The 27707-nt window shown below is 50.6% G+C and overlaps 1 protein-coding gene across 1 annotated transcript in view; it reads right to left on the bottom strand.

Annotated features, from left to right (window-relative positions):
- Positions 1-18202: 18202 nt before the first annotated feature.
- The window catches only part of SCARB1 (scavenger receptor class B, member 1), an 83636-nt gene continuing 74131 nt past the window's right edge, over positions 18203-27707 (bottom strand). Inside the window, exons 10-12 of the mRNA XM_006894625.1 lie at positions 22188-22239; positions 21270-21416; positions 18203-18331 (exon numbers count right to left, since the gene is read on the bottom strand). Coding sequence (XP_006894687.1) covers positions 18203-18331; positions 21270-21416; positions 22188-22239 — 328 coding nt within the window. The remainder of the gene's footprint in view (positions 18332-21269; positions 21417-22187; positions 22240-27707) is intronic.

The following is a 27707-nucleotide window of genomic DNA, read 5'->3' as shown; positions in this document are numbered from 1 at the left end:
GCTTTTGTAAGTTTGATTGTTCTACTGTTTCTGACCAATTGAAGGACGGCGGTACCCGGAGCTGAACAAGTGTTGCCCAGGCCATTGTTATTGTTCCAACAGCATGTGCTCTCTGCACGTCTGGGTCCCGTTCTTGGTCTTTCTCACGATATTTCAAACTTTTTCATTGTGCTATTCACTGGCCTACCTGACAGAGGGTGGCACTGCCAACCCAAACGTAAGTGGTTCAAATCCAACAGCTGCAATGAGAGAGGAGATGAGCACTCTCCTTCCATGTAATTTACGGTGAATACCCACTGGAGGGTCAGCTGCTTCAGTCACTTCGAACAACAACAACACCTGTTACCACTTACTAGATTCCGGTAAAGGCTAGTTATGACTTTTATATGCAATGGGAAAGGACAAGAGTTTTGAAATTGCCTTATTTTGATATTCACTTTATTACGATGGTCTGGAGCTGACTCTGGAGCTGACTCACCGTGTCTCAGTGGTCTGTGTGTCCTGCCATCTAGTCTGGTGGGTGTCTTGCCCTCAGGAAAGGCACCTGGAATAGGCTCCCAAGCTCGAGGGGAGGAACGGCAGGGAACCATCCCCTGGGACCAGGCCACTACAGCCCCTTGCTCCCTTCCCCCCACCCCAATTAGTTTTGTTGTGGGTTTTGAGGAGTTCAGCACTATTTCTAAAACTATCTCTTCTCCTTTATCCCCTTCCCCCTCCCATCTGGACCTCTCTGGAATGTGCCTCCACTGAGGATCCTTCCAGAAGGACTGGCCACAAACAGCCTGGCCAGCAAGTGTCCAACCAGGTGGAGCGGGGGTCTGGATTTGGGGAGAAGAGCCTGCCCCCCCAGCCGCTCTTCCCAGGCTTCTCCAAGGGCCATCTGCTGACTAGAGAGAAGGGTCTCCAAGGAGTGTTGTTATGGGGAGGCAGTGGTCTCTGGCTGTGGTTAATGGACCAGCGTGGTCACCTGTGCGCACACTCTGAACCCAGTCAAAGATTGTCTCTGCTGACACAAAGACGTCAGGCAATTCCTTCCCCTCTCTATGCCTCAGTTTCTTCATCTGGAAAGGAGGATGGGAATAAGAACACTTATCTCAGTGGTGCTATGGGTGAAGGGCTGGGCTGCTAATGGGAAGTCTGACAGTTCAAATCCACCAGTGTGTCATGAGGCAGGATGCTTGGACAGCACGGGAAGACGCAGAGGCTCTGCTGCTGCCTGGCCGCCCTGAGGAGGAGCAGGCTAGACGGCAGAGCTGGAGTTTCAGGAGAGGAGGAGGGTCCAACGAACAAATCCCAAGGAGTTCAGTGTCCAGCACATGACAAATGCAGCAGTCCGGGGCCGGGGGAGGAGGGGGGGAGGTTGTAGCAGAGGGAGCTGACTGAGCTCTGGTTTCCTGACTGCTGGTCAGCTGATACTCTGATCACAATCAGGGGATGTGATCACGATTTGGGGGGGGACGGCTTCAGGGGCTGAGGTCCCCTTGTCCTGGGGCTCCTGGAGGAATTCTGTCCAGGAGCCCCACTGCGGTCTCACCCTTCCCCTCCCCAGACAGCTGAGGACAAACACAAGTCTGCCCTCGGGCATCTCTCCATGTGGAAACCAGTCACTTTGTTAAGACGTAAACAGCAGTTTGGGCAGCCCTGGTCTGTCAAGTTTTCCTTTTGACTTTTAATATTTCCAAAGGCTGAATAAACAGCTGCCCACGAGGCCTCCCTGACACCCGCTGGCCTGCAGCGATGGAGCCACAGTGCCCCCTGGTGGCCGCGGCCCGCAGTCCAGGCTCTGACGGGCTCAGAGATGCTTAATGAGTCTATGTATCAGCTCCTGAGCCTTCCACCCCTCAAGGGGTTTCTGCTGCACTCAAAACCCACCCTTCAAAAAGGCCTAGACAGAAGGTAACTCATTATACATGATACAGTGTATAGGAATGATTGTATGGAATACAATGTACATGAAGGAAATACAATGTAAGGGAATTCTTGTACTGAAACCAATTTGTACAAAGGTGATTGTTTTTATATCCCCTCTGGCTTTAAGACTGTAGCCACAGGGATCTATCAAGGTCACCAAAAGTAATTTGGAGGTTGCCGAGGACTTGCTTAAAGTGTTTTCAAGTCTGACTGAGAACTCTGACGTTTAGAAAAAAGAAGAAAAAAACCCAATTTTTACAATAATTCTATTAAAAAGCTAACAAAAGCCCCACATTCCAGGCCTCTAGGGTGTCTAAGTCTAAGTCTGATCCCATCTCCTGTCGTGCTCCCTGTCCAGCCCCTCAGTGGACTCTGCTCCAAACACACACTTTCTTCTATTCTGCATGTGGCTACCTCAGGGCCTTTGCACATGCTGTCCTGTCTCTTTCAGCTCCTTGTGGAACCAGTGTAAATGGTACATTCTCAGGGGAAACATCTAGAAGAATTTTTGTCTAAGTAGCCCACAACCACCCCCCAATCTCCTCTCCACCACGTCACCTTGTGTTTTTTTCTTTCATAGTTCCTGTCTCACTGTGGAGTGACTGAATAACCTTACTTATTCATTAAAGGTATTTGTCGTGTGTGTGCGTGCATGCGTGCGTGTCTGTGTGTGTAGAAGGAAAGCAACTCCATTTTTTATTTATCCCTAATGCTTTTAATTCTCCATTTGGGGAAATCTACTGTCAAGGACCTCTGCAAAGTTCTAAAGTGAAGGGATGTCATTTAAAAGCTAAGGAGCACCTGATCTAAGCCTTGGCACTTTCAATTGCTTCCAACACATCTGAAAGTTGACCAGTGAATGAGAAAGACCAAAGAATAAATGACGCCTTTGAACCATGGTGCTGGCGAAGAGTACTGAGTACTCCATAAATTGTCGAAAGAACAAATCAAGCTCTCTTGAGGGAAATAAAACCAAAGCTCCTTTAAAGCAAGTATGGTCATCACACTAGTTTTGGGCCCACTTTCAGGAGGAAACAGTCCTGAGAGACAGAGAGTGTGAGAGAGAGAGAGACTGTGTGTGTGTGTGTGTGTGAGAGAGAGAGAGAGAGAGAGAGAGAGAGAGATAGCTTGGAAAACCAGCAGGTATGTGAAAGAGAGGAAGATACTCCATGAGATGGACTGATGTGGTAATCACAGTGAACTTGGACATGGCAAAGAATGTGAGGCTGGCACAGGATGACAGCACAAGGCTCAGATCTGTTCTTCACAGGGTCACGAGGATTTGCATGCAGCTGACTTGTCAGCACCCAGCAATAATGCTTTTAAAGGGAGCTCTGGTGGCCCCAGCAGTAAGGAGTTGTGCTGCCAACCAAAAGGCAAGGGTTTGATTCCACTAGCTGCTACAAGACAGACGGGCAATCTCCCCTGTGATTCGCAGCCTCTGAAAACCCACTCGAGGCTCAGCTGTGAACCAGTTCTGACTCAACAGCTACAAATGGCTTTAATGTGGGAGAAGGATGGACAATCTCCTCCCTGACTATTAACTGCCTCCAGAAACCCAGTGGAGGGGTGGTTCTGACTCGATGGTAAACAACAACAATAGCTTTAAAGATCCCAAACCCAGGCTCTCGCCCTGGGCCATAGGAGGGACTCAGGCAGGTGAGTCGGAGGACACAGCTCTGGACGAAGGCCCTTGGGTTTTGTCCAGTAGTGGGCAAGTGCAGCTGTCTCTGACGCTCATGTGGGCAGAACAGGGAGTAGGGCTGGGCCACTCTGCTCCCTTTCTGGGGTGACAGGTGTTCCCACAATGTCCAAATCGCTTAACATCCTAGATCACAATTATTCTATGGTTCACAGGGTTTTCAGGGGCCGCTAGTTCAGGAAGGAAGACTAATCGTGCTTCCTAGGAGAGGGACATCGTGCTCGGAAAGGTGGAGGGCTGGCAAAGCAGATGGAGACCCTCACGCGGATGGACTGACTCTGTGTCTTCAGTGAGGGGATCGAGTGTCAGAGACGGTGAGGACGGCACAGGACAGAAGACGGTTCAGAGCTGCTGTTCACAAGGTCGTTATGAATTGTACTCGACTCCATGACACCTCACAACAACAACCCTCTATCTCAGAATGCACCGTTCGCTGCAAACAGTGGGTATGTGAAGCCTGCTCACTGCTGACCATGAGGGCAGGAACCTCTCCTGCTGTGCCTCCGTGTCTCTGACTCAGGTAATGTGGGTGCCTCACCTTGGATCCCAAACAGTCCCTTCTACTGTTTCGTGTGCCCCTCCCACTCGTCTGTCCCCACACTTGCAGCCCAGCCCTATTAAGCCTTCCTGGAGAGCTTCCTGGTGCTGGTGCCCCACCTGTCCTCCTGAGATGACCCTTAGCCATGGGCGGCTGGGTCTACGAGCGCTTACATTCACTCCTGTGTTTTGCACGTGGGAAGAACAAGGTTTGGGGGTGCAGAGGGTGTGATGCTATGGAGAGAATTGTGTCCCTCTCAAAACAGGTGTAGTGAATCCAACTCCCTATCTTAGTCCCATCTGGGAAAGGATTTTCTTTGTTGTGTGAATGAGGCCGTGTCAGGGCAGGACAGGTCTTCTGAGGAGAAGACAGATAGCTCCCCCACCACATGAAGAGCCCCTGGGAGACTAAACTGGGGGCCAGAGATGCTGAAGAGACCAGGACCCTCCCCCAGAGCCAATGGAGGGAGACCGCACCCCACAGCCAGACCCCTGAATTCAGAAGTCTGGTCTCCTAAACGGTGAGAAAATAAATTCCTGTTTGCTAAAGCCACCCACTTGTGGAATTTGTTATCAACACAGGTAACTCCAACAGGCGGCAGGCTCACGGAGCCCAGTTCACGCTGCAGCTGACAGGCCAGAACCCTCGCTTGCTGGCTGTCCCCACACCCACCCCGTGGCTTCGTCCATTCCGCCCCACATTCCTCCCTGGAGCCCAGAAATCTTTCAGGTCTCCTGGAAAACCCAGCCCAGGTCAGCTCCCAACACGTCATAGAGCCCGACACGGTGGGTTCCAAACGCCACCTGATGACTGAATGAATGAATACAGAGGCAAATGCAGGCGTCCACACAGCGTCTTGGAATCTGCCTTATATACAGCAGGTGTCTAATGAATGTCTGCTGGCACCCAGCACCTGAGTTCTACACAGCTGCCCCAGGACACAGAGGGGACGCACGCCCACCCCATCCACCAGGTCTTCTCAGAGCTCCCAGACTCAGAGACCAGGACCTCCACTCCCATGACGTGGCAGGTGGATGAGGTAAACCTTTAGAATGACCCACGATCACCCCGATACAGGAGCAGGGCAGGGACTATCATACCGGCAGCTTGCCTCCAATGTCGTCTAAAGAGGTAACACACTCAAAAGACCCCTGCTCAGGGTTAAAGGTTCCTGAAGCCAGGATGTGGGCTCTCAGTCACACCCCCGACTTCAAACCTGATTCACTGGGGAACTGTAGTGTGACCCAGCAGCACTGCCCTGACCCCCGACCCCACTGCCCTTAAGCTGATTGTGATTCAGAGCGATCCTGTCGGGTTTCCCGGGCTAGAAGGCTGCACGTCTGCCCACCGTTGAGCAGCTGGTGGTTTTGAACTGCTGATCTTTCAGTTACCAGCCGGCACATAACTCACTCCACCACCAGGGTTCATGGTAAAATAATGGCGTGCCTCGCTTGCCCCCCAGTGGCCATGCCTAGAACTGCATAGAAACTGGGTCACTGTCAGAGGAGGGGCAAGGATTTCCCCAGCTGTCCTGGGAGAGGGCCTTCACCCCAACTTGAGCAAGGGGTAGACATCATGATGGGTTTACATTTCAGCCCTTGCGTGGCCAGAACAGGCACAGCCTACAGAGGCACATGCTGGCGCTGGGGGATCATGGATTAAGTGCCTGAATGGCTCACTCCAGGGTCCTGGGCTTGAATGGTGGGGTCCCCTCCTCCAGCCCATCACAGGGAGTCATCCAGAGCTCCTGCTGACCCTGCAGCGTCGTCTCCTCAGATGAGGACAATCACCCTGGTGGCCAGCTCACCATGCTCTTCAGCCTTTCTCCTCTGACACAGATCAAAGGCCCCCACTCACTGCTGACCTGACCCACAGTGACCACAGCGTAGAGAGGTGCCCCGTGGGGTATCCAACGCTGTAGTCTTTGCAGACTGCCTCACCTTTCTGCTGTGGAGCAGCTGGCAGGTTCAAACCCCTGACCTTTTGGTTAGCAGACGAAGCCTCTAACCACTGCCCCAGCCGCTGTAGCATCCCTGTATGCAGGTTTCACTCCTCTGTGTGCGTGGGTGGGGGAAGCCAGGCCTCCTGTGGAGAGCCACGTCCTCCGCAGCCCCACAGCTGGTAAGAGGTCTCCCCTGACCCCGTCTATCCTCAGTGCGAGCACCTAGTGACCATGTGATACCTGAGTGGACACAGCCACCTTCCTGGTTACATTCCCTCCAATTGCCAGCACAATGCTGGGCTGCTGCTGGTGGTCCAAGGCCCTGGGACTTGGGGCTGCTGTAAACTGGCTTTAGGACTTCTAGAACATTCAACTGGGGTACGGACACAGTGCCTCAGGGGAAGTCGAGCAGGCAGGAGTGATCAGGAAGGCTTCCTGGAGGAGAGGGTGCGTGGCTGGGATTGAACCCTTGCCCACACCATCTACTCCACAGCTCCACAGGACAGGGGGAAAAAGGGTGGGACACAGGAGAACAGCGCAGGCCTCCCCAGGGGTGGGCGGTGCTAGGGACCTGACCACCTCATGAAGCCTTAACTGCCTTGTATTTATTTTCATGGGTATTTTGAACATGTGACCTGCTGTTTGGACCCAGATTTTCACAGATTAAACTGTCTTCCTTTTAAAACAAAATTATTTTAAGTAAAAAAGAAAGTGAATTTAAAGAAGTATATTAAGTAGCAGAGTCACATCTTAAGGAGGGGTTGGAACCTAAAGCCTAAAGCAAGTGTGAGAATAAGCACTGAAAGTCACACCTGAAAGTTTCTGAAGACGAGGCCAACGGTGGAGGACGACTAGCTGCCCCCTTGAATGTCCACACAACCGTCCACCCCCATGGGGCTGACAGAAGATTCCTTGCAGCCCCCAGATGAAGGAGCTGGCCAGGTTTAGGGGCCAGTGGTACATCAGCAAATTAGAAAAAAAAAAATGAAAAGGGTGCTGAGAAGGACTTTCACAGATGAGTGGCAGACTCACTTTGCCCGCCCAAGCGCCCCTGCACCACAGTGAAACTTGTTTCCTTTTTATGAGCAGGGGGCACTGAATGCCAAAGCTCCAAGTGCCTGTGATGTGGCTCTGATGCTGCCAAGTCAAAAACCCTTGTCACACCCACTGCCAGCCGGAGGGATTCCGATTTACAAGAGTGGGCAACCCTGGGGGACAGAAGCAGCTGGCCCACAGGGCGCCACAGGCTAGTGGGAGCGGCCTGCCTCGCCCTTCTCTCTTGGTGGACCAGCAGGATTGAATGTGAATCCTTCTGTTAGCAACTGAATGCTCTAACACTGTGCCACCAGGGCTCCCTCCCAAGAAACCTCCTGCTGTGGTTATTCAATAACTAACATTGGGAAACACGGGGCTTGGATTTCCAAGGGGAACGACATTGTGGATTAACAGGGAACCATCTCTTATATAACTAGGTATTTCTGTCATCACAGGAGACTAGAGCGAGGGCTACATGGTGGAGGGGACCTGGGGGAGGGTTTGTAAAACAATGAAAGAATCTTTTCTTTTACTTTTCTATAATTTTGGACTCATGTACTTATAACTTGTTAGTCAAAGTTGTGTCTTCTAGGTTGCAACACTCCCATGATACATCTTCAAGGATATGAACATGTACGGCCAAGCACAATCAATAAGAGTGCATCTAAATTCCAAAATCAATCTCCATAATAGTCTATGTGTTTCCTACTGCCAAAGGGGCCCTTTAGAGTAGTGAGAGAAGATCTTCACCCTGAAACCCACAGCGTCCCTTTTCAGCAGGAAGTAGCTAAGAGAATACGCCATCCCCTTTTCCTTATGACTCAGGGTGAAGTCTCTCTCAGGGAGGAGTGATAGGGAATGGCAAAGGACACACTGACAAAGGAGATTAATCAGAACTGGCTTTGACAAGCACTGTGGCATTTGGACAGGAACAAACTGGGAGGAGGGTAGAGAGAATAGTGCAACAATGAATGAATGGAAACCCAAAATCTCTGTAAATGTTTATGAAAATTAATAAAATATAGAAAAAAAACAGGGGGCCCTCTCTGTTGTGTCTCGGGTGTGGGGGGGTCGCTCCCCAGCGTCTTACCGAGACCCTTCGCCCACTCTGCAGCAGGCGACCCATCACCCCCTCCCACCAGCACCCACCACAGGGCGCTCCCATTACTGGTTTCAGGAACAAATTTGGTAATACATTCTTTTGCGAGTCTGGTGGTTTCCACCTCATTCGTTTCAATGATTCTGAAGCTAGGTCGCATGGCCTTGTCAGATGATCATTTAAAATACTTTCTGATGACAATCACCATGTGATCTACTCAGAAGGAGCTTGAAGAACTGAAGGGCAGTGCATCAGGACCCTCCTTCTGCCCCTGGAGACTTGCTGATGTCCTCAAAGCTGCTCTGTGCTGACAGCAACAAAGCAAGGATGCACCTGGAAATCCAGCCCATCAGAGCCAAAGTGCTTGTCACCCATGGACACATGATGATGGAGGGAAAGTCCCTGGCACCTCATTAAGACATGAATTTATGCACACACCAAAAAAAGGAACCATAATGAGATCCCGCTATGGATCTTTTAGAATGACTAACATTTTTTTAAAAACTGAAATTACCAAAAGGCTGGTATGCAAAGCAAGACAAACTCTCACATGCTGGCGGGGAAACACAGAGCGGGCCGGCTGTAAACGTGGAGTTGCCGTATGACTCAGCTACCCCACTTCGGGGTGTGCCCAGGAGAAGTAAAACCTGTGTGTGCAACTGTTCACTGTGCAACCCCAGGACCTGGCCACTGAGTTACAAAACAACCCCAAACCAAAGCAAGCCGTTGCAGTGGAGCTCATCCTGATTCATAATGACCCCAGAGGACATAGGAGCCCCAGGCCTTCCAAGGCTGTCACCTGGTGCCTGTGTGCAGTGTGCACGGCTGCCACCTGAACGGGCGGAACTGCTCAAGAGAAAGACGAACTTTCTCCTCTCCTGGAAAGGTTTACGACCTCAGAAACACGATGGACGCTCGGCCACCATGAATCAAAACTGACTCCACAGCCATGGGATTGTGTACATTTGGGTTTTTGGTTTGTTTGTGTGTTTTTTTAAAAAAAAACAAACTTCATGGAACCAGGTGGGCACCTAGCCCTCCCACAGTACAGCTGACAGGTTTGAACCCCCAACCTTTCTAATACCATCCAAGAGCTTAACCACTGGGCCACCAGGACTCCTTAACTGACAAGCAGCTAATCAAAAGGTGATATATTCATACGATAGAGCATTATTAGGGGATCATGTTGTGGTTGTTGTGTACCATCAAGCTGGGACTGATCCACTAGTGGGTTTTCAGAGGCAGTTAAATGCACAGGAGATTTCCCATCCTTCTCCCATGAAGCAGCTGGTGGACTTGAACTGTGTGCATTTAGGATTGCAGTATAGCCTCTTGCCACTAGGCCATCGGAGCTGCCTTTATTATTAGGTCACCAAAAAAGAAATACACACACAGGAAGCTCAAAGACAGGTGTCATCAAAAGACTGTGATTCCATCACACGACCTTACAGACAGCAAAACCAGAAACGGAGTGATGAATGGTTCCCAGAAACAAGATGCCAACAGGGGGTTCACTACAAAGGTGGGAACGAGGAAATCTGGGGGAAAGGTTCTGTATGCCGACTGCAGTGACTGCTGTTAGCATCTATACACATGTATGAACTCCTAACTGCAGGAGCATGCAGGAACACACACAAACACACACTCTTATCCTATGTAAATAAAAACATAAGAAGGTGAAAACACACAGTGAAGTTCTGTTTGTTACTGAAAGGACACAAAACATTATTGCTGTTCTCGTCAACTAAAGGTTGAACAATAACCCTGATAAAAGACTTTCCAGTATATACAATCACAAGAAATATTTCAAATACGCATTCACACAGAAATGCCTCATCTCATTTAACTTCATTTTCTTAAAACTGCATATCACAAATGTATTTCTCATTAACTGAAGATTGGTGGCAACCCCGCACTGAGTCAAGTCTATCTGAACACCCTTCCCAATGGGACCCCCTCACTTTGAGTCTCTGGGTCGCACTTTGTCATTCTCATGTTTCCACTTTTCCCTCTGCTTGGCTCTCTCAGCAGAGTGTCTGGTAGGGATGCTGATTCGGCCTGTACTGGACAGTGGTGGGTTTATCAAGGCCTCCACTGCACGTTTACCATTCCCTGATGAACTCCCCGAGAAGGGCAGCCGGGCGGGTAAGAAAAGGCCACCTCTCCGCTTCTGAGCACAGAACAGGCACCCAGCGCAGGGTGAAGGGAGGGAGGCAGGAGGGCTGGATTTCCAACAGGGGAAACTCAGAAGCAATTCAGGTGTCCACCAACTCGGGGGGGGGGGGCAGGGGAAAGTGTGGTAAGCCCTTTTCCTTAGGATATGATGCAGCCTTCCAAAACAGCGTTTCATGGGCTGACTAGGGGCAGCAGGAGAGGAGGGGGAAGATTCAAGGGGACTTGAAAAGATGGTGTAGTAAGAGGGATCGATCAATGGTAATTAACTGCATGGGATTCAGGGCATATGAATGATTGCACGATAACACGAGGTAAATGAATGAAACACAATGTAAAGAATCATTGTATGAAAACCAGTAAGATTTAAAAATGTTCCTAAAAAATCTGACAAAGAAATGACACAAAGATCAACATAGGTGGGAAGCAAATCAAACGACACGATGACGAATCATTAACAGCAACTGGTAACAGCAATACTGTCCGGCAGATCCCAGGAGGCTCTCGCGGCCTCATCCGCAGGGAACGGCACAGCTCGCTCAAAGGCCGTTGCTCTCTGGAAGTTCAAATCCAACAGGGGTTTGTTACTCAGGAGGAAAATGGGCAATGGCCTCTCACGCAGTAACCAGCCTCGGAATCCAGCGAAGGGTCAGACGAGTCTATTCCGCCCCATCAGCAATGAGATGGGCTGTTTGGGAACAATGGCGACCTTACACAGGCCACGCCACGTGCCAGCTGCATCGTGACGGCAAGGCACAGGCTCGCAGACTGAGTGTTCACAGCACCACGCTAGGAGCTAAGCCCTGCGACCTTGACTTTGCTGTGGCTGGGAAACATCCAGCTGGTTCTGACTCCTATCAACTATGCCCAACAGAGAGAACCCTGCCCGGTCCTGCCCCGTCCTCGCAACCGCTGCTGCGCCTCAGCCGGCCGTGGTGGTCAGCGCTGGTCCATCTCCTGGACGGTTTCCCTCACTGTCACGGACTCTCTTACTTTACTGAGCGTGATGGCCTCCTCCAGGGACTGTTACCTCCCCGTCACCTTCCCAAGGTGATCACTGTCATGATTGTCTAAGTGGGTAAACCGAGGCACAGAGCAGCCACGTGGCTTGCCCAAGGCCATGGAACTAGGAAGGAGCAGACTCTGGATGCAAACTGCTTTCTGGTTCCAAACCTTTCTCACAACCATATCTCTGTCAAATTTAACAAGAAAAGGGAAATCCCTGGGGCAGCACGACGGGCAGGATGTGGAGATGGACACACTCTCCAAGAGGAAGGTCCAGGAGCCCAAGTGGCTGTGGGACCCGGTAGGTGTGAGCTGTGACCACAGAGGATGTGGGTCCTCTCTTTTGAAGCAAGGCTGCCTGCATTCACGCCGTATTTACATAAACATGAAAACCACAGGAGGATCAGCTATGGGTCAGTTTCAACTCTACAGCACACAACAACAACAACAACAACATAAGCACAAGGCTGGAACAAAAGAACGGCAGGTCTTCTGGCTGGCCTGTGAGGTGCTCCTGACCACCTCCAGGAGGAGCTGTCCACCAAAAAGGAACCCAGAAGTCCCAGGAAGCCCCCGCCGCCCACCCCGCCCAGCAAACAGGCTGCCATGGAATCAAGAGTCAGCTTTTTAAAACGGTTTATTATCTCAATCATGAATGATTTAAAAAAGACAATTCATTTTTCTTCCAGTAGAAAAGAGACGAGTCTTGCCCCAGACACAAGAAGCACCAGGCACGGGGGCCTCCCACCCTTCGGAGGAACCTCTTCCAGACCTCCCTGCTTCTGTTCTGGCACCCAGGGCCGAGGGACCGCCAAGGGGGGAGGACATCACGGGATGGACGGAGGGGGCTGCTGCCCCAGTCTGGGTGTGGCTGTCTGAGTGTCCAGACGACTTCCTGACAAAGGACCCCAGACACCAGGAATAGGGGCTGTGTCAACTTGAGATGAGAATGGCTACTCCGCAGAGACAACAGGAATGGAGCTTCATCCTGTGCCCACGGGGCTCCTGAGAGCTGTGCAGGGGGCTGGAAGCCCACCGTCCTGGGCACTTCTGACCCCTGGTGTGAAGTCCCCCGAGGCCCAGCCACCAGGTGAGAGCGTCAGTGTCTTCCTCTTCAAGGGGAGGGGTCTGGGAAGGGGTGGTACACCATTAAGAGGTGGGGGTCCCGTGGCTGAAAGGGACCTCCCTGGCTCATCCAGTAAGGGAGGCAGTGACCACAACACATGGTGACCACAGTGGGGGGGCACGGAGGCCCGAGGGTCACTGGGAAAGAAGGTTCCGAAACAGTGCTTTGTTGTTGAGTCCCCTCCGCAGCGGCTCCATCCCTGAGTGTGTCTGCACACGTCTGTCATCTGCATGTGCACACACGCTGGCCTATGTGTGCAGGTGTGTGCACCCAAGCGTGGAGGCTGGGGGGCTCTGTGGCTGGCTGGTGGTGGTCTGCTCCGAATCCTGGAGAAGTGGGACACAGGGGCTGGGAAGCTGGGCTGGCTGAGCTCCCAAGCTGGCCTGGCCCGTGGTGTCTTTGGGGTCCTGTGGAAAAAGGGGGCGCTGGACCTCGGGACCGACTCTCTGTGCCCCCCCCACTTCCCCAGCCCACCACAGTTCTGCCCCTACAGCCCCCTTAGAACAGAAACTTCCCCTTCCCGCCCCATAAGCAGAAGCCACAGATGACACAGAAAGCTGGAGTGACCTACAGACCCCGGGCAGATACACGTGAAAAAAGGATGTCCACCTTGCCCTGGCGCCCACCCATTTCAGAGATGGGAAACTGAGGTCCAACAGGAGTCCAGGACTTATGTGCTGTACTGTTTACAGAAATCGTGGACATGGCCTGTCTACCAACTCAAAATCAAACCCCAAACCTTCAGCTGTCACGTCAATTCCAACTCAGGTCGACTCTCCGTGGGGTTCCAGGGCTATAAATCTTTAGGGGAGGGACTGACCATCTTTCTCTCCTGGAGGGGCTGGTAGAGTCGAACTGCTGACCTGTTAGCTGGGAGCCCAAAACGTAACACACTACACCACTAGGGCTCCTTAACTGTCTGCCAGTAGGAGGCGCACTTGTAAAATACTGTCACAAAATGCCAGTTAACACAGCAAGTCTCACAAACACAACCTTGGAGTGGAAAAACCAGCTGCAGAGCATGATGCCACTTAGTTAAAAACAATCATTTAATTATCGACTGTTCAGGGGCACATACATAGCAAATAAGGACACCACACAAATCAAGCCCACGCTCATGACTACGGTCCCTCAGGGGGTGGGGCTGGGGAAGAGGAAGAGGGACTTAAAGGAATAAGGTGAGATGGACAGAGCGGACAGTAACAAATGCCATACTGCACACAAACGACACATTCGCAGTAAGGTTTCTGACAAACTGCTCGTTAATAAGCGGGAAGCGTGAGGGGGCGATTGCTAGCTCTGGGTAAGGCAGACTGTGGACGTAAGTTTACTTACTGAAGTGAAATTAGTAACAGGCCAAACCTGAAGGCACCTATCTGTCCCCTCTGTCTCTGACCTGATGCCCCAGAAGAGGAGCCTCCTTTATCCCAGCCCCAAAGCTAAGGATCATTACCTCCTGGGGGCAGGAATGCCTCCCTGGGCTGGAGGTAGGGGTGTCTGCTGCTCCTCTCTGAGAACATAGACGTACTGTCCTACCCTCCGGCCTCCTGACTGAACCCAGGCCTACACACACCCCCTACCACACAGGCAGGCTGACAGCTCAGCCATGTATATGAGCTCAAGTCCATAAGGGAGGAAATTCGCTCTGAAGTGACAAGGCCGTGGGAGGACTGTCTCCAAGGAGGAAATCTTGAACAAGCTTCCTGTTCCCCTCCTTCCTTTCCGGGAGGAAGGAGAGCACTTGGTACTGGAGAGATCCAGTGGGCAGATGGGAAAGGTTCCTGGAAGGATGGGCCACCCTGTACGGTGGCCCAGGTTGTTCACTGCCCAAGGGTGCCCAGCAGAAGCTGCTGAAAATCAGTTGGCACCTTCTGCTTGCCAAGCCCTCGGCCCCAGAGTCTTTTCTTATTCACGTAAAAATACCTTTTCTAGTGCTTTATCTAGTATTATCCAGGCTAGTAGAAACTTGGGTGATGTCTCAAGCAAAGCAGCCTCCTGGCCGCAACAGGGCAAAGTGTGGGGTTCACCCCAGTGACCCAGACCTGAGAATGAGGAGGCCGAGTGGAGAAGGCCCTACAGGGACTCCTGGTCTCCCTGACAACTGGCCACTTCCTATGGTCCCCAAGCAGTGCAAGGCCTTGTCCAAAATACAGACAGTTGGGGCTGGGCCCTGGGTAGAGGGGCCTAGGCGCTCACAGAAGGTAGGGTGAGGAGACTCATGAAGTCAAACAAAACCTTAATAGCTAGAAACAAGCAATCTATTGGCAAAATAGAGATCCCCATATGGATTGGGGGGTGCTGGACCAGGGCCCCACAGACACCAGCTTTCCCAGCACCCCACCTCTGATGCCTTTCATTGCACCCCAAAAATGTTCAACTAATGTATGCAGGAAGAGGCTGAAGTTGGATGGGGGGACCAGACAGTGCGTGAGAACATGGAGCCGGGAGGAATTCTTGGGAGGTAGTAAGGAAAGGGGGTCTTTGGCCAGGACCACATCCTCTGCGATAGGGCCAAACCCTGAGTGCTCAGCCCCCAGCCTTGCTCTCCAGCTGTCACCCCAAAACCTGGCTGGGCAGCCCTCTCCTGGCAGGGCCCGCCAACACAAACACGCCTCCACCCACCAGTTCTCATTTTCTACCCGTTTTCCCTCCCTGCTGGCCACTGAAATGAGCTGGAGCCAGCCGCAGCCAACCGGCCCCAGAGTCCACAGATGCTGCCTCACATCCACGTTCCTTGCTCCCCAGAAAAATGCTTCACACCCAAGGCTGAGGCCCTTGAGGGTGGCACAGATTTCAGAAAGCAAAATAACAGCTATTATCAGGGGCAGCATGGCAGAACACCTCTCCCCAGCCCAACCCCAAATTGTAGGGTCGAAGCTCAGCCGGTCACCTCCTCCCCTGGGAAGAGTCTCCTGCCCAGACCTCAGACCTGAAGACAGGGGACCTCCTCCCCACGACCGTCCCCAGCCCTAGCCCTCAGGGAAGGCTGGGTAAAACCAAGCGCCCCAGGTCAATTGAAGTTTCAGATAAAGGAGGGTTTATATTTTTAGCATATATCTGTCCCATGCAATACCTTGAACGTACTGATACTACAAATACTCTGTGTGATCCTACAGCAGCAAACAAAGATGCTGCACTTGTTGCTACGACTGAAATACAACGAAACCCTTCCCAGGCATAGTGATGCAATGGTTCAGTACTTGGCTGTCAGCTGAAACGCCTTCAATTTCCATCTACAGGCTGCTCCTCAGGAGAAAAGAGCGCTACTCCTCAGCTACTGTGAGTCAATGAACTGAAATGTCTCACCACGTATACTGGAGGCATGGTGTCAAGAGGGACCAGCCCTTAGAAAAAAGACATCATTCCGCCCACGAGCTCCCTTAAGACAGCTTCTTTAACTTTCTTTCAAAAAAAGAAAAAGACATCATGCTGGGAAAGGTACAAAGGGTCCAGCGAAGAGAGGACGACCCTCAACAAGATGGACTGACTGACACAGTGACTGTAACATGGCCTGGAGCACGGTGGACACAGGACACATGAGGTCGGTACAGGACAGGGCCAAGTTCAGATCTGTTATTCCCAGGATTGCTGTAAGTCTCATGATGGCCCCTAACAACAGTATCATATTGGGTCACTATGAGTCAGAATCCACTGGGTATCACACAACAAAGTCTTCATGGTGCAAAGGTTTAGGGCAATGGCTCGTGGGTCCAGTCACTTTCAAGTGGTTTAATGTTGTCAGACCTTCTGTCCTACGTCCTTGTTTGATGATTAGAATTTGGGGGTCATAAAACATGAAACAGCAAAGGAAGAAGAGGGCTAGCAAATAAGGAAAAGTAATAGATTATAGTTCTGTCTCGGTGGACTGTACATGAGACTAGAAGAAATAGATGGTGCCCAGCTACGATTACCAAAAATTCAATTACAGAGCCAACAGATGGATTCTGACCCAGAGGAGGAAAAGGACGGGATACAACTTCAAATCCACGTGGAAATCACATCCCCTTGATCCACTGGGCCTGGAGAAGACCTCTCTGTGGACTATCGGGAAATAATCTTTATGCCTGAACCAAAAGTATTCTGTAACAGAACTCCCAGGCACTTGGTAGGACAGAGAATTAACTATCCCATACTTTGCCAGGCTGTAATCTTTATGGACGCTGCCTATCTCATCTCTCTCCATCACTGTGGTTGGTGGATTCAAACTACTGATGCTTTTGGTTATCGGCTGACTCCTCTACCCCACTGTACCACCAGGGTTCTTTAAAACTAGTCCATGAAGCCATCAGGAAACAAAACCACCCCTCAGCTCAATTAATAATGCGTGCCTTGAGCAGCCGGCTTCATAAGTAAATAGCCATGCGTTCTAAGTGACAACAGTTCACCTAAAGCACACATGAGAACTTGAAGAGACAGAGTTAGTCTGTGTAGATTTTTTTTTTAAATGTTATGTGCTGTCAAATCGGATCTGACTGGCCCCTCCTTCTCCAGCGGAGCATCTGGTGGATTCGAACCACGCGCTTTCGGGATTGCAGTGCAGCTTCTTGCCAGTAGGCTACCAGAGCTCCCTGGCTCTGTCTAGATTGATGGTGACCTGACAATGTGGTAGAGACAGAAAGAACGGGGGGCACACTGTAAAGCACGCAACCAACATCACGCCACCGTTCAGGAGGAAACTGTGCATGGATGTGTGCTTGGCCAGGCACAATGCCACCAACAACAAACTTACAAACAAAATAAAAATCCCTTGCTGTTTAAAGCCAGAACTCAGATTTAACTGGACATCCTTCACGTTGACAAATCTGACAACTCTACTCTCGGGCCAAGCACTGGACTGCAGAGCTGATGCTCAATGATGCTTAAACTGTTTTTTTCTTTTTCATGGTCAGGGGAGGTGGCCCAAATATGGACCAAGAGTAGGTCCCTAGCCCATCTACACTGGAACCCCTGAGGAGGTGTTAAAATACACCCACATATGAGCCCTACCCATGGCTCCCATCCAGGACTTCTGGAAGTCTGTCCAGGGAGCTACTGCATTTTCCAACTGCTGTCCAAAAGGTCTGAGAAGGAGCCGCTCTATACCATGAACCCTGCCCTTCACGTTAAGCCAATTCTGACTCACAGCTGATTCTGAGTCATAACAAATCTATGGAGCCAAGCAGGGCTGCCCCACAGGGTGGTGCCCAAGCAAACCATCCTATCTTCCTCCCTTGGTGAGAGCTAATGAGTTCAAACCACTCACCCCCCAGTTAGCAGTCAGCACGTAGCCACCGCACCCCTTTCTAACTCCACACCATCCAGTCAATTCTGACCCAGAGCTTTACAGAACGAGTTTCCATCTTTCTTCTGTAAAGCAGAGTGGTGGACTCAAACCACCCACTTTTTTATTAGAGTCCAACATCAGAGGCTCTATGCCTCAACCAGATGGGACACCAGCCAGCAGAACAAGGATCACCTCTCATTTCCTACCATGCCTAGGATTAAATTCATTCTCAAGGGAAGAAGTGGGGGGCGGGGGAATGGTTTCTCCAAAAAGAAAGTAAGTCAATGTTTGTTTTAAGTCTGTAGACACTCCAGGTGAAGCTAAGACCGAGGAAATGTGCAGATTCCGAAGTGTAAGTTGCCCGGGTTCTACTCACTACAGGAGGGGGTGCACGTTACCTGGTACCCACCTAGAGCTTTGCTTCTTGCAGTACAGTCCCCTTGGGAGGCGTGGTCATCAAGGATTCGGAATAAGCCTGAATGGCCTCTTTATTCTTTGAGCCCTTTTTACTACTACTCCAAAATAAATAACATTTCTCCTAGAAGATAACCAAGCTAATTTATAGTTGATGTTGCAGCCAGGCACCAAAATTTTGACACAGTTCTTTGATTTTTCAAAAGGGAAGATGGCAGAGGTGAGTGGGACAGAATTTCGGAGCCCAATAACCAGTAACGATTATGGCTGGCTGCAATCACCAACTTTCCTGCCCCTCATCAGACAGCTGGAAAAGTACCTTGAGGAAATCACTTGGGGGAATGGTCAAGCTGAGAAGGGACTGTCCACAGCGACTCAAGGCCGAGGACAGGAAGCAAGGCAGAGAACTGGGCATTACAGGATAGCTATGTGCCAAGCATGTGGTGTTTTCAACTAACCTGAAACAGATTCCTCTGCTAAAACTGTCTGGAGATAGATGGAACCAATCCAGAGCTGACCCTCTAGCAGGTTTTCAGAGGCAGTAAATCACACTGGAGGAGACTGCCTCGCTTTATCCTATGGAGCAGCTGGTAGATTTGAACCACAGGCCCTTGGGCTGGCAGCACAACCCCCTACAACTAACCAGCAGAGCTCCCATATATATTAAAGAACGGCTCAGACAGACAAGAAATTGAAATACATGATGCAATTTATAGGTGTGTTTATGTTGGTTTTTTTTTAAAGGACAAAATTAAAAATAAACCGAAAAACTACTAAGGGTAGCCTTGCTATGATAAAATTGCTAGTGGGATAAATCTCCATCTTTTGCCTCTGTAAATGCTGTAAGGAGGGGTGTGTCCACTACATTACCAAGGGAAATAAGAGTGTTCTTACTAGACTCAGGTAGGATCCTGGTTTGGGGTGAGAAAAGGGAAGGAGGGCTCTCTACCTTTAGGGGAGATGAGAAGAGAGAGAGACAAAGAGGAAGAGGAAGAAGAGGTCAGAGACAAGCTGTCCAGCCCCTTGCAGTCCCATGACCCTGTTTGTGGTATTTTTATCTTCACCCAAGGTGATGGTCTGCCCAAGGTGACAGACCGCTTCTGGCCTCCTGCACAATGCATCCCTGAACCCAGGGATCTCCTGCCCACTCAATGTCCACCCAGCACCAGCCTGGCTCTCATGGGCAACCAGCCAGCTGGGTGGATGGGAGAGCTCCAGAGGCGCCAATGCTAATGGCAGTGATGAGACCAGAGCAAGGGATGCTGGGAGCCTGGCAACTTTGTCTCCTGCAAACTTCTCCCACAAAGGATGGGAGGAAGAAAGAGCTGGTTCTAGATTCTAGAAGTTGAGGTTAAGAGTACAAAAATGTTTCTTATTGTCAGACCAAGCAAGCAGGCAAACAAGCGCAGAAGCTTCCTCTGAGAAAGAGGAGAAAGAGAAGTTGATCTGGCAAAGCTAAAGCAAGAGAGAAGACTGCAGATGGCCTGAAGACCACTGGAGAGCTGGCCAGCGTGATGGTCACCCCAAGGCCTTACCTGATGTTCAGGTTGTTCCAGCAGAGCCCTGTCAGGCTCTCTGGTCCATGCATGTGAAATCGACCCTCTTCCCTGCCACGACAGCCGCTGACCACAGATCCTGTCATCATGCAGCTGCAGGAATTTGCTCACAGGTCTGTCTGTCTGCCCACTGACCTCCAGACTGCGAGCCCTAGTCACTACCGTCTTCTCTAAGCTTTGCACAGCGCCTCACCAAAAAAATAACCTACCTGGTGAGCATTTGTAGTAATAGATGAATAGTTGCTATTGTTATGTACCATCAAGTGGGAACCGACCCACAACAGACCCTCCAGTAAATAAAACAGGAGGAGACTGTTCATCTTTCTCTCCTGGAGGAGCTGGTGGATTCGAACGCTGTGCCTCTGTGTTAGCGGCACAGGTCCCTACCACGAGGCCACCAGAGCTCCTTAATATGTGAATGAGTGCTCCTTTATCAAGAAGGGGAGTTTGTTGTCTGCCCTTCTACTTCCTGCCTCTAAGAGCAGGATGCCCCTAGACTGGGTCATTGCTTCTCCTGTCCATGTACACCTCTCCCCTAAATCAGCTGTCCCAAACATGGACTTCCTACACACCTATTCTACACACAGCAGCCCAATCTACCTCGCTTCTCCTTAAAAACTTCCAGCCTCTCTCCGAGTCAATTCCAAACCTCATCATGCATTACAAGCCGCCTCAGATGCCTCTTCTTTCCCTGAAGATCACTGCTCTCCAGCCACTCTGACCCTCTGTCTCATGCTCTAAGACTCCCCGCCCACATCTGCCTCAGGGCCTTTGCAAGGTAAAGCTTGCTGCCTGGACCACTCTTCTGTGCTGAGGTTTCCTTACAACAAAGCTTAGCCTTGACCTCTTCAGAGGAACCTTTCCTGACCCTCCTGCGTGTTCGCGTTCCCTTTGTCACTGTGCTGTGTCCAGTGTGGTCACGTTGAGCCCCTGGTGGTTGGTTACTGAGCCTCTGGAGTGGGACTGGTCAGGACTGAGATAGGGTCTGAATGTAATAGACACGGGGAATTTCAAAATATTAGTACATTTTAGAAGTGCAAAATAGCTCATTTGATCTTGATTCCACGTTGAAATGGTAATATGCTGCCTTTTTCTGGGTAAAACAAGCTATGTGATCAGAATTCGTTTCACCTGTTTCTTTATGCTTTGTGTAAGGCGGCTGCTCCTTGGTGTTTCAGTGGATCTGATTTTCATACCTCTCACCGCTAGGACAGCCCCACCCCCAGCAGGTATAGGAATAGGCCAAACAAGGCACGTACACATCCCCGCCAACGGCCGGCAGCCCCAAACAAGGGTCCCCAGGCCATCTAGGACAGACAGAGAAGATGCCACGCAGAATGCCAGAAAAGCTCGCGGCCCAGCAGAGGCCCAGGGGGCGGAGCGCAGGGGCCCAGCCCGCTGCCCCAGAGGGGTCAGGCTGGGAGAGAAGGGGCAGAGGACAGAGGGGCAGCCAGACGCGCGATGGGAGGGGGGCCGCTGGCCAGGCCGCAGTGCGGCCTCACCTACCTGGCTCCGGATCTGGTACACCACGGGAAAGAGCAGCAGCGCGCAGCCCACGGCGAGGAGCACGTACTGGAGGTAGTGCAGCACCTTGGGCAGCAGCACCAGCTGCTTGTAGAAGACTCGCAGGGTCTCGCCCTCCATGGCGCCACTCTGGGGAAGTAGAATGGCAGACTGGTGGGCTGGGCGCCACGGGCTGGGGGTGACCCCCTCCAGCACCCTCGGCCCCGCCCTCAGGTTGTCCCCATCTCGAGTTCCCGGGCCGAGCAGGTGCTGGAGACAGCCAGGGCCTCCTTGTACTCCGGGACACGCTTGCGGACTACATTTCCCAGAACCCCTTGCAGTTTGGGCACAGTCACGTGACCGAACTCTGGCCAATGAGATGTAGGCAATGGCACGCCAGCCTTTCAAGCCTGACCTGTCAAAATGCTCTCCTTCTACAGGAGGTGGGCGGGTCGAAGGACGTCCCGGGGGTGGGGCCAGAGGGTGGGCGTGGCTGTGTGGTGGGCGTGGCCCGCGACGGGGCGGGGGTTGCGCATCCCCGAAGGACTGCGGGATAACCCCACACCTGACTGCGATACCAATAGGTGGTGATCTGAGATCTGGGGAGGCTGACACTTAGCTCACTCCGCCTTAAAATAAGTTTGGCCAGAAGGAGACTGAAAAGCTAAGGGGAAAGAAAGTTTCAAAACCACTGTGTCTCTAACTCCCCCTCCCCAACCCAGCTTGCACTGACAGGACTACCTCAACCGAGCACCAGCGCCTTCACCTGTGCCTACAACTCCATCAGCCCCAAACCTGGGGACTTTCCAACTCTGGAGACCACTGGACAAAGCGTGTGGGCAGCATGAAAGGGACTCTAATCGTTCAAGGTCCCAGCCTCCACGGCGAAGGACGCTGGGGAAGGACCAGGGCAAGTCTTACCTCTTCAAACCACACCAGGGGCAGGACCACGGGATTGATTTTGCCGGTTTGCCTAGAAGGAACGGAGACGTTGCCGAGGTCAGAGAGTTCTGGACCTGTGCTGGGCGGTTCTCCCAAGAGGCAGGGACGGCGACCGGTCTCGGTCTACCCTTCCCTCTTACGAACAGCATTCCCATCCTGTGCAGGGTGGAAGACACCCCCCCACTCCAGCCGAAAGACCCTTTCCCAATATTCTGAAACCTTGTGTTTTCCTGCACTGTCCTCACACTCTCTGCCATGCTCACGTCAACAGCTTCAGTTCCCATGTCAAGCCATTTCATTGAGGGTCTTCCTTGCTCTCTTTGACCTCCTACATTTCCTTTGGAGAGGCTGGTTAAAAGTGCGTGCACAGAATGTACCAGTAAGGGGCTGCTTAAAGACGGGCTCTGTCGCACCAAGAGAACTGAAAGGCTCAGGAGTTCCTTGCTGAAAGCGAGGAGGACTTGAAGCACTTACTAAAGAGATCAGGGAGTACAATCTTCAGTATGGATCACACCTCATCATAATAAAAACAAAAATACAACTGGGAGGGACTCTGGTGGCCTAGTGGCAAGAAGCTGCGCTACAATCCTGAAGGTGCACGGTTCGAATTCACCAGATGCTCGGCGGGAGATGGCGAGGCAATCTCCTATACCAGTCAGATCTGACCCGAACAAACCACAAAAACAAAAACAACTGAACCAGTAAGCAATGTCCTCAACCAATGAGCAAGGTCATGATAAACAGAGAAGAGACTAAAGATGTTGATTTTATTTTACTTAGACCCACAATCAACACAGCAGTCAAAAACCCAAGGAGACAGTGTACTGGGCAAATCTGCTGCCAAGACCTCTTTAAGGTGCTAAAGAGCAAGGATGCCAGTATAAAGACTAAGGTGTGCTGACCCAAGCCATGGTTATGTCAACTGTTTCAAATGCATGTATAAGTTCATACAATGAATTACTGATGGTTTTAAATGATGGAGCTGGTGAAGAATACTGAATGTACCACGGACTGGCAAAAGAGCAAGCCAATCTGTCTTGGGGAAACGTGAAGCCACAGTGCTCTTTAGAACAAAGGCTGGTGAGACTTCACCTCACGTACTCTGAGCATCACGAGGAAATAAAAGGGTCAGTGAGTAAGACTCAGGGGATGGAGAGACACAGTGGCTGTATCAACAGGACGAAGCACAGGAGAGGCCATGAGGATGGCGCATGATGGCACCTAACAAGAGGAGACAAACCATGTCATTGTGATTATCTCAAGGATCTCCCGGACACTCACTGCCACGGGAAATGAGAGCAAGGACTATCTTCTACAGGCCGTGGAAGGAACCCTCGACTTGGGCCCCTTCGCTCTTAAAAACCACCTCAAGATCGATGGAAATGGAAGAGTCATGCAACTCCCCACCTTGTTCTTCTGAGCAGACAGAACAAAAGCTCCACCAATGATGACAGTTCATTCAACAGCTCCTGCACCAGGTGGCTCTGTCTCTGGCTTCTCCCACACTGTCCTTCATTGTCCAGAGCCAGGGCCCAGGGATAGTGACCCACAACGGCTGTTGGGATCACCGCCCTTGAACCACTGGTCCCTGGTGGAGGCAGAATCCAAACAATGATGAGACCCACAGAGATTGAGGGGGTGGCCCCAAGACACCAGGCCCACAACAGCCTGAATCCAGCTCCTGAGTGAACTGTATGCCAAGAACGTGAATGAATGAGTTTATTATGTTCACGGGGCAGGAACAACTCGGCCGAGGTGGGCGAATGGTTGCACAACTCCAAGAATGGTAACCATGTCACTGAACTACACTTGGAGAAATTGCTGAACTGGTGTACGCTTTGCTGGGTATGGGGAATTCTGCTACTGGTTCAGCACAGGACGCACTGGGCTGTTAACCAAAAGCCTGGAGGTTTAAACACACCAGGTGATTCACAGAAGAACACCAGGCAGTTGGCCGAGGGTACTGACTATCCTATGTGGGCTGACAAAAGAACACACATACGCCATGTGGGATGCACGGCCAAGGTGCTCCTTAGAGACAAGGATGCTGAAACTTCACCAACTTTGGGAGTGCTGTCAGAGGGGCCCAGTTCTTGGATAATCAGTCCTTAGGAAATCAGGTCAGCAAAGGAGAGAAAGACCCTGGATGAAATGGGCTGGCACAGTGAGTGTATCAACGGGCTGAGTGTATCTGAGACAGGGAGGACGGTGCAGAGCAGGGCAGCGTGCAGATATGTTGTTCATGGGGTCACTATGAGCTGTAGTTCACTCAATGGCACCTAACAAACAACAACTAGGTCTGTAAAGATCCACAGCCCAGGACACTCTACGGGGCAGTCATTCCCTGTCACAGAGGGCCACTGTGAGTCAAAAATGACCCAGCAGCAATGGGCAGGCCACGGATTTGCTCTGTGTGTTCTCAACAACAACAAGTTGTTGTTGTTTTTTTTAACAAGTTGACTTTTTTAAAAAATGTGAATGAGCTTCCCAGAGGTGAGCATGGGAAGAATGGCGGCTGATGTAGACTCCAGCCCCACTGACACTGCAGAGCAGTGGACACACTGGGGTGGACACGTGCCAGGCAAGGATGGTGCCCTTGGCCTTAGGCCCTCAGACTACCTGGCTCCCTTTTCCAGGTTACCTGCTTGGCCTGGGTAACATCTGAGTCGGCAAACCTGGGCCAAAAACCTCCAGTGTCACTGTCACACCCACTGGTCCCTAAGGTCCGTCCCTGGAGCAGCCTCATAGGAAAAAAGTCAGTGGTAGACGGGAAGAGAAAGAAGTTGGACGAGCAAGGTGTTAAACAAAACAAGGCAGACTCTCTCAACCCTGTGACCCAGACATGTTCCCAGGGGGGAGTTTTGTTCTGTTTTCCTTTTTGATGAAACTATTTTAACCTTGCTAATAAGTACAGACAGTAACATAACAGCTCCATGTACTGCCAACCCGCTCTAAGAACACATGGCATCACAGACAGAGCTGAGAAGGATGGAGATACAAGCGGCCTCGTGCACGGCTGGCAGGGATGTAGAATGATGCAGCCACTGTGGAAGCCATCGAGAAGCTTCTCAAAAAGGTATCAATGGAATTACCATGTGACCAGCAATTCTATTAGGCATATACCCAAGGGGACTACAAACAGGTGTCCAAACAAAAAACATACATTAATGCTCATAGCAGCCCCTGTTCACAAGAGCCAGAGAGTGGAAATGACCTAAATGTCCATCAGTTGATGCATGGACAGACCCAGAGTGGACTGGCAGACAATGGAATTACTCAGCCGTGAAATGGAACGAAATACTGATAGATGCTATACTAACTGATGAACTTGAAAACCAATGAAAGGAGCGAATCACAAGGGAACAGCTACTGTACAGTTCTGTTTCAAAGAAATGGCCTGAAAAGGAAATTACACAGAGAAAGGAAGGAGACTGGGAATTTCCAGGGCCTAGAGGTGGGGGGGGGTGTTAAATATTGAATTGTGTCCCCTTATAATGTATCTACTTGGCTTTGCCATGATTCTTCTTGTTGTTAAGTGCCATCAAGTACAATCTATAGTGACCCTGTCCTGTCCTGCGCCATCCTCACACTTCCTGACACACTGGAGCCCATTGCAGCAGTCACCATGTCAATCCACCTGGTCAAAGGTCTTTCTCTCCTTCGTCAACCCTCTGGCTTTCCAAGCATCCTGTCTTTCTCCAAGAAATAGCCCCTCCTAGCAACATGCCTAAAGTATATGTGGTAAAGCCTCATCATCTTTGCCTCCCAACAGCACTCCAGTTGCTCCCTCTCCAAGACGTATTTGTTCTTTTGGAAGCCTACGGGATATGTTCAATACTTTTCTCCAACTCCAGAGCTCGAAAGCATCAATTCTTCTTCGGTCATCCCTATTCACTGTCTAGTTCTCAAATGAACAACAAGTGATCAGAAAAATCATGGCCTGAATCAAGTGCACCTTAGTGCTCAAACTGACATCATTATTCCTCAATCATTTGGAGAGTTTCCTAACTGCAGACTTTCTCAGTACATCTCCTGATTTCCTGACTGCTGGTACTAAAGGTGGTTAACTGTAGATCCAAGTAAGATGAAGTTGTTGACAGTTTCAATCTTTTCTCCCCCTATAATGATGTTGCCTATCGGTCCAGTGGTAAAGAATCTTTGTTTTCTTGACATTGCGATGCAGTCCATAGTATAGGCTCTATTCTTTGATCTTCTACAAGTACTTCAGGTTCTCCTGAAGCAAACAAGGTTATGTCATCCACACAACACAGGGTACTGATGAGTCTCCCGCCAATCCTGACGCCACATTCTTCTTCACAGAGCCAGTTTCTCTAATAATTTGCTCAGCATAAAAATCGACGAGATATGAAGAAAGAATGCAAGCCTGATACACTCTCTCCATGATTTTAAACCATGTGGTGTTCCCTTGCTCTGTTTGCACAAGAGCCTCCCTGGTCTAGGTGTAAGTTTCACATGAACACATTTATGCCATAGAATTCCCTTTCTTCTCAACGGTAGCCATAACTTGTTACGATCCACACAATCAAATGCCTCTGCATAGTCGATAACGCATAAATAGACAGTCTTCAGGTATTCTTTACTTTCAGGCAGGATCCTTCTGACATCAGCGATGATCTCCGTGGTGCCATGGCCTTTCTAAATCCTGCTTGAACTTACGGCAGTTCCCTAACTATGTGCAGTTCTAGCTGTTTTGTAATGATCTTCAGCAGTATTTTGTTTGCATGTGATAGTAACAGTATTGTCTGATAGTTTCCACATTCTATTGGGTCATCTTTCTTGGGAACAGGAACAAATATGGACCTCTTCCATTCTGTTGGACAGACAGCTGTCCTCCAAATTTCCTGACATCGACTGGTGAGCCATGACTACTGTGTATTAGTATTACATAACTACCCTCCATTTTGTGATCAGATATCATTATCCTAAGCTTTATAAATCCCCATCTCTATGCTGTCAAGGAGGCATGATTGGAGGCAACTACATGAATGAGTTAGGATATAATCCACAGAATTGTTGTACTTGAGTTCTCTCTTTCTTAACATATATTAAACAAGTGAGCAGGTATGAGAGGTACCACCAAGAAAGAAGAGTCAGGAGTGGAGCTTGTCCTGTGTCCCATGTCCCAGCACTGAGACCCTCCGAGGCCCACAGAAGACTTCCAAGATTTCCAAGAACACTGGGCTGCAAGATGTTGAAAGGAGACAAGGACCGTCTCCCAGAACCAACAGAAAAAGTACTCTCTTAGAACCAGTATCCTAAACTTGGTCTTCTGGAGATAATACTTCAAATTTGAAATGTGAGGGAATAAACTTCTGTTTCTTAAAGCCATGTTCTTGTGGTGTGTCTGTGTGACAGCAGCACTGGGTGACTGGGACAATGCACTGTGGTGTCTGTGACAGCAGCACTGGGTGACTGAGACAGTGCACTGTGGTGTCTCTGTGACAGCAGCACTGGATGACTGAGACAGTGCACTGTGGT

Source organism: Elephantulus edwardii, unplaced genomic scaffold (genome assembly GCF_000299155.1).
Source record: "Elephantulus edwardii isolate Elephantulus edwardi_28Jun2011 unplaced genomic scaffold, EleEdw1.0 scaffold00148, whole genome shotgun sequence".
NCBI classification, from domain to species: Eukaryota; Metazoa; Chordata; class Mammalia; order Macroscelidea; family Macroscelididae; genus Elephantulus; species Elephantulus edwardii.
The sequence above is the reverse complement of the archived record's forward strand: the minus strand, read 5'-3'. Positions and strand labels throughout refer to the sequence as shown.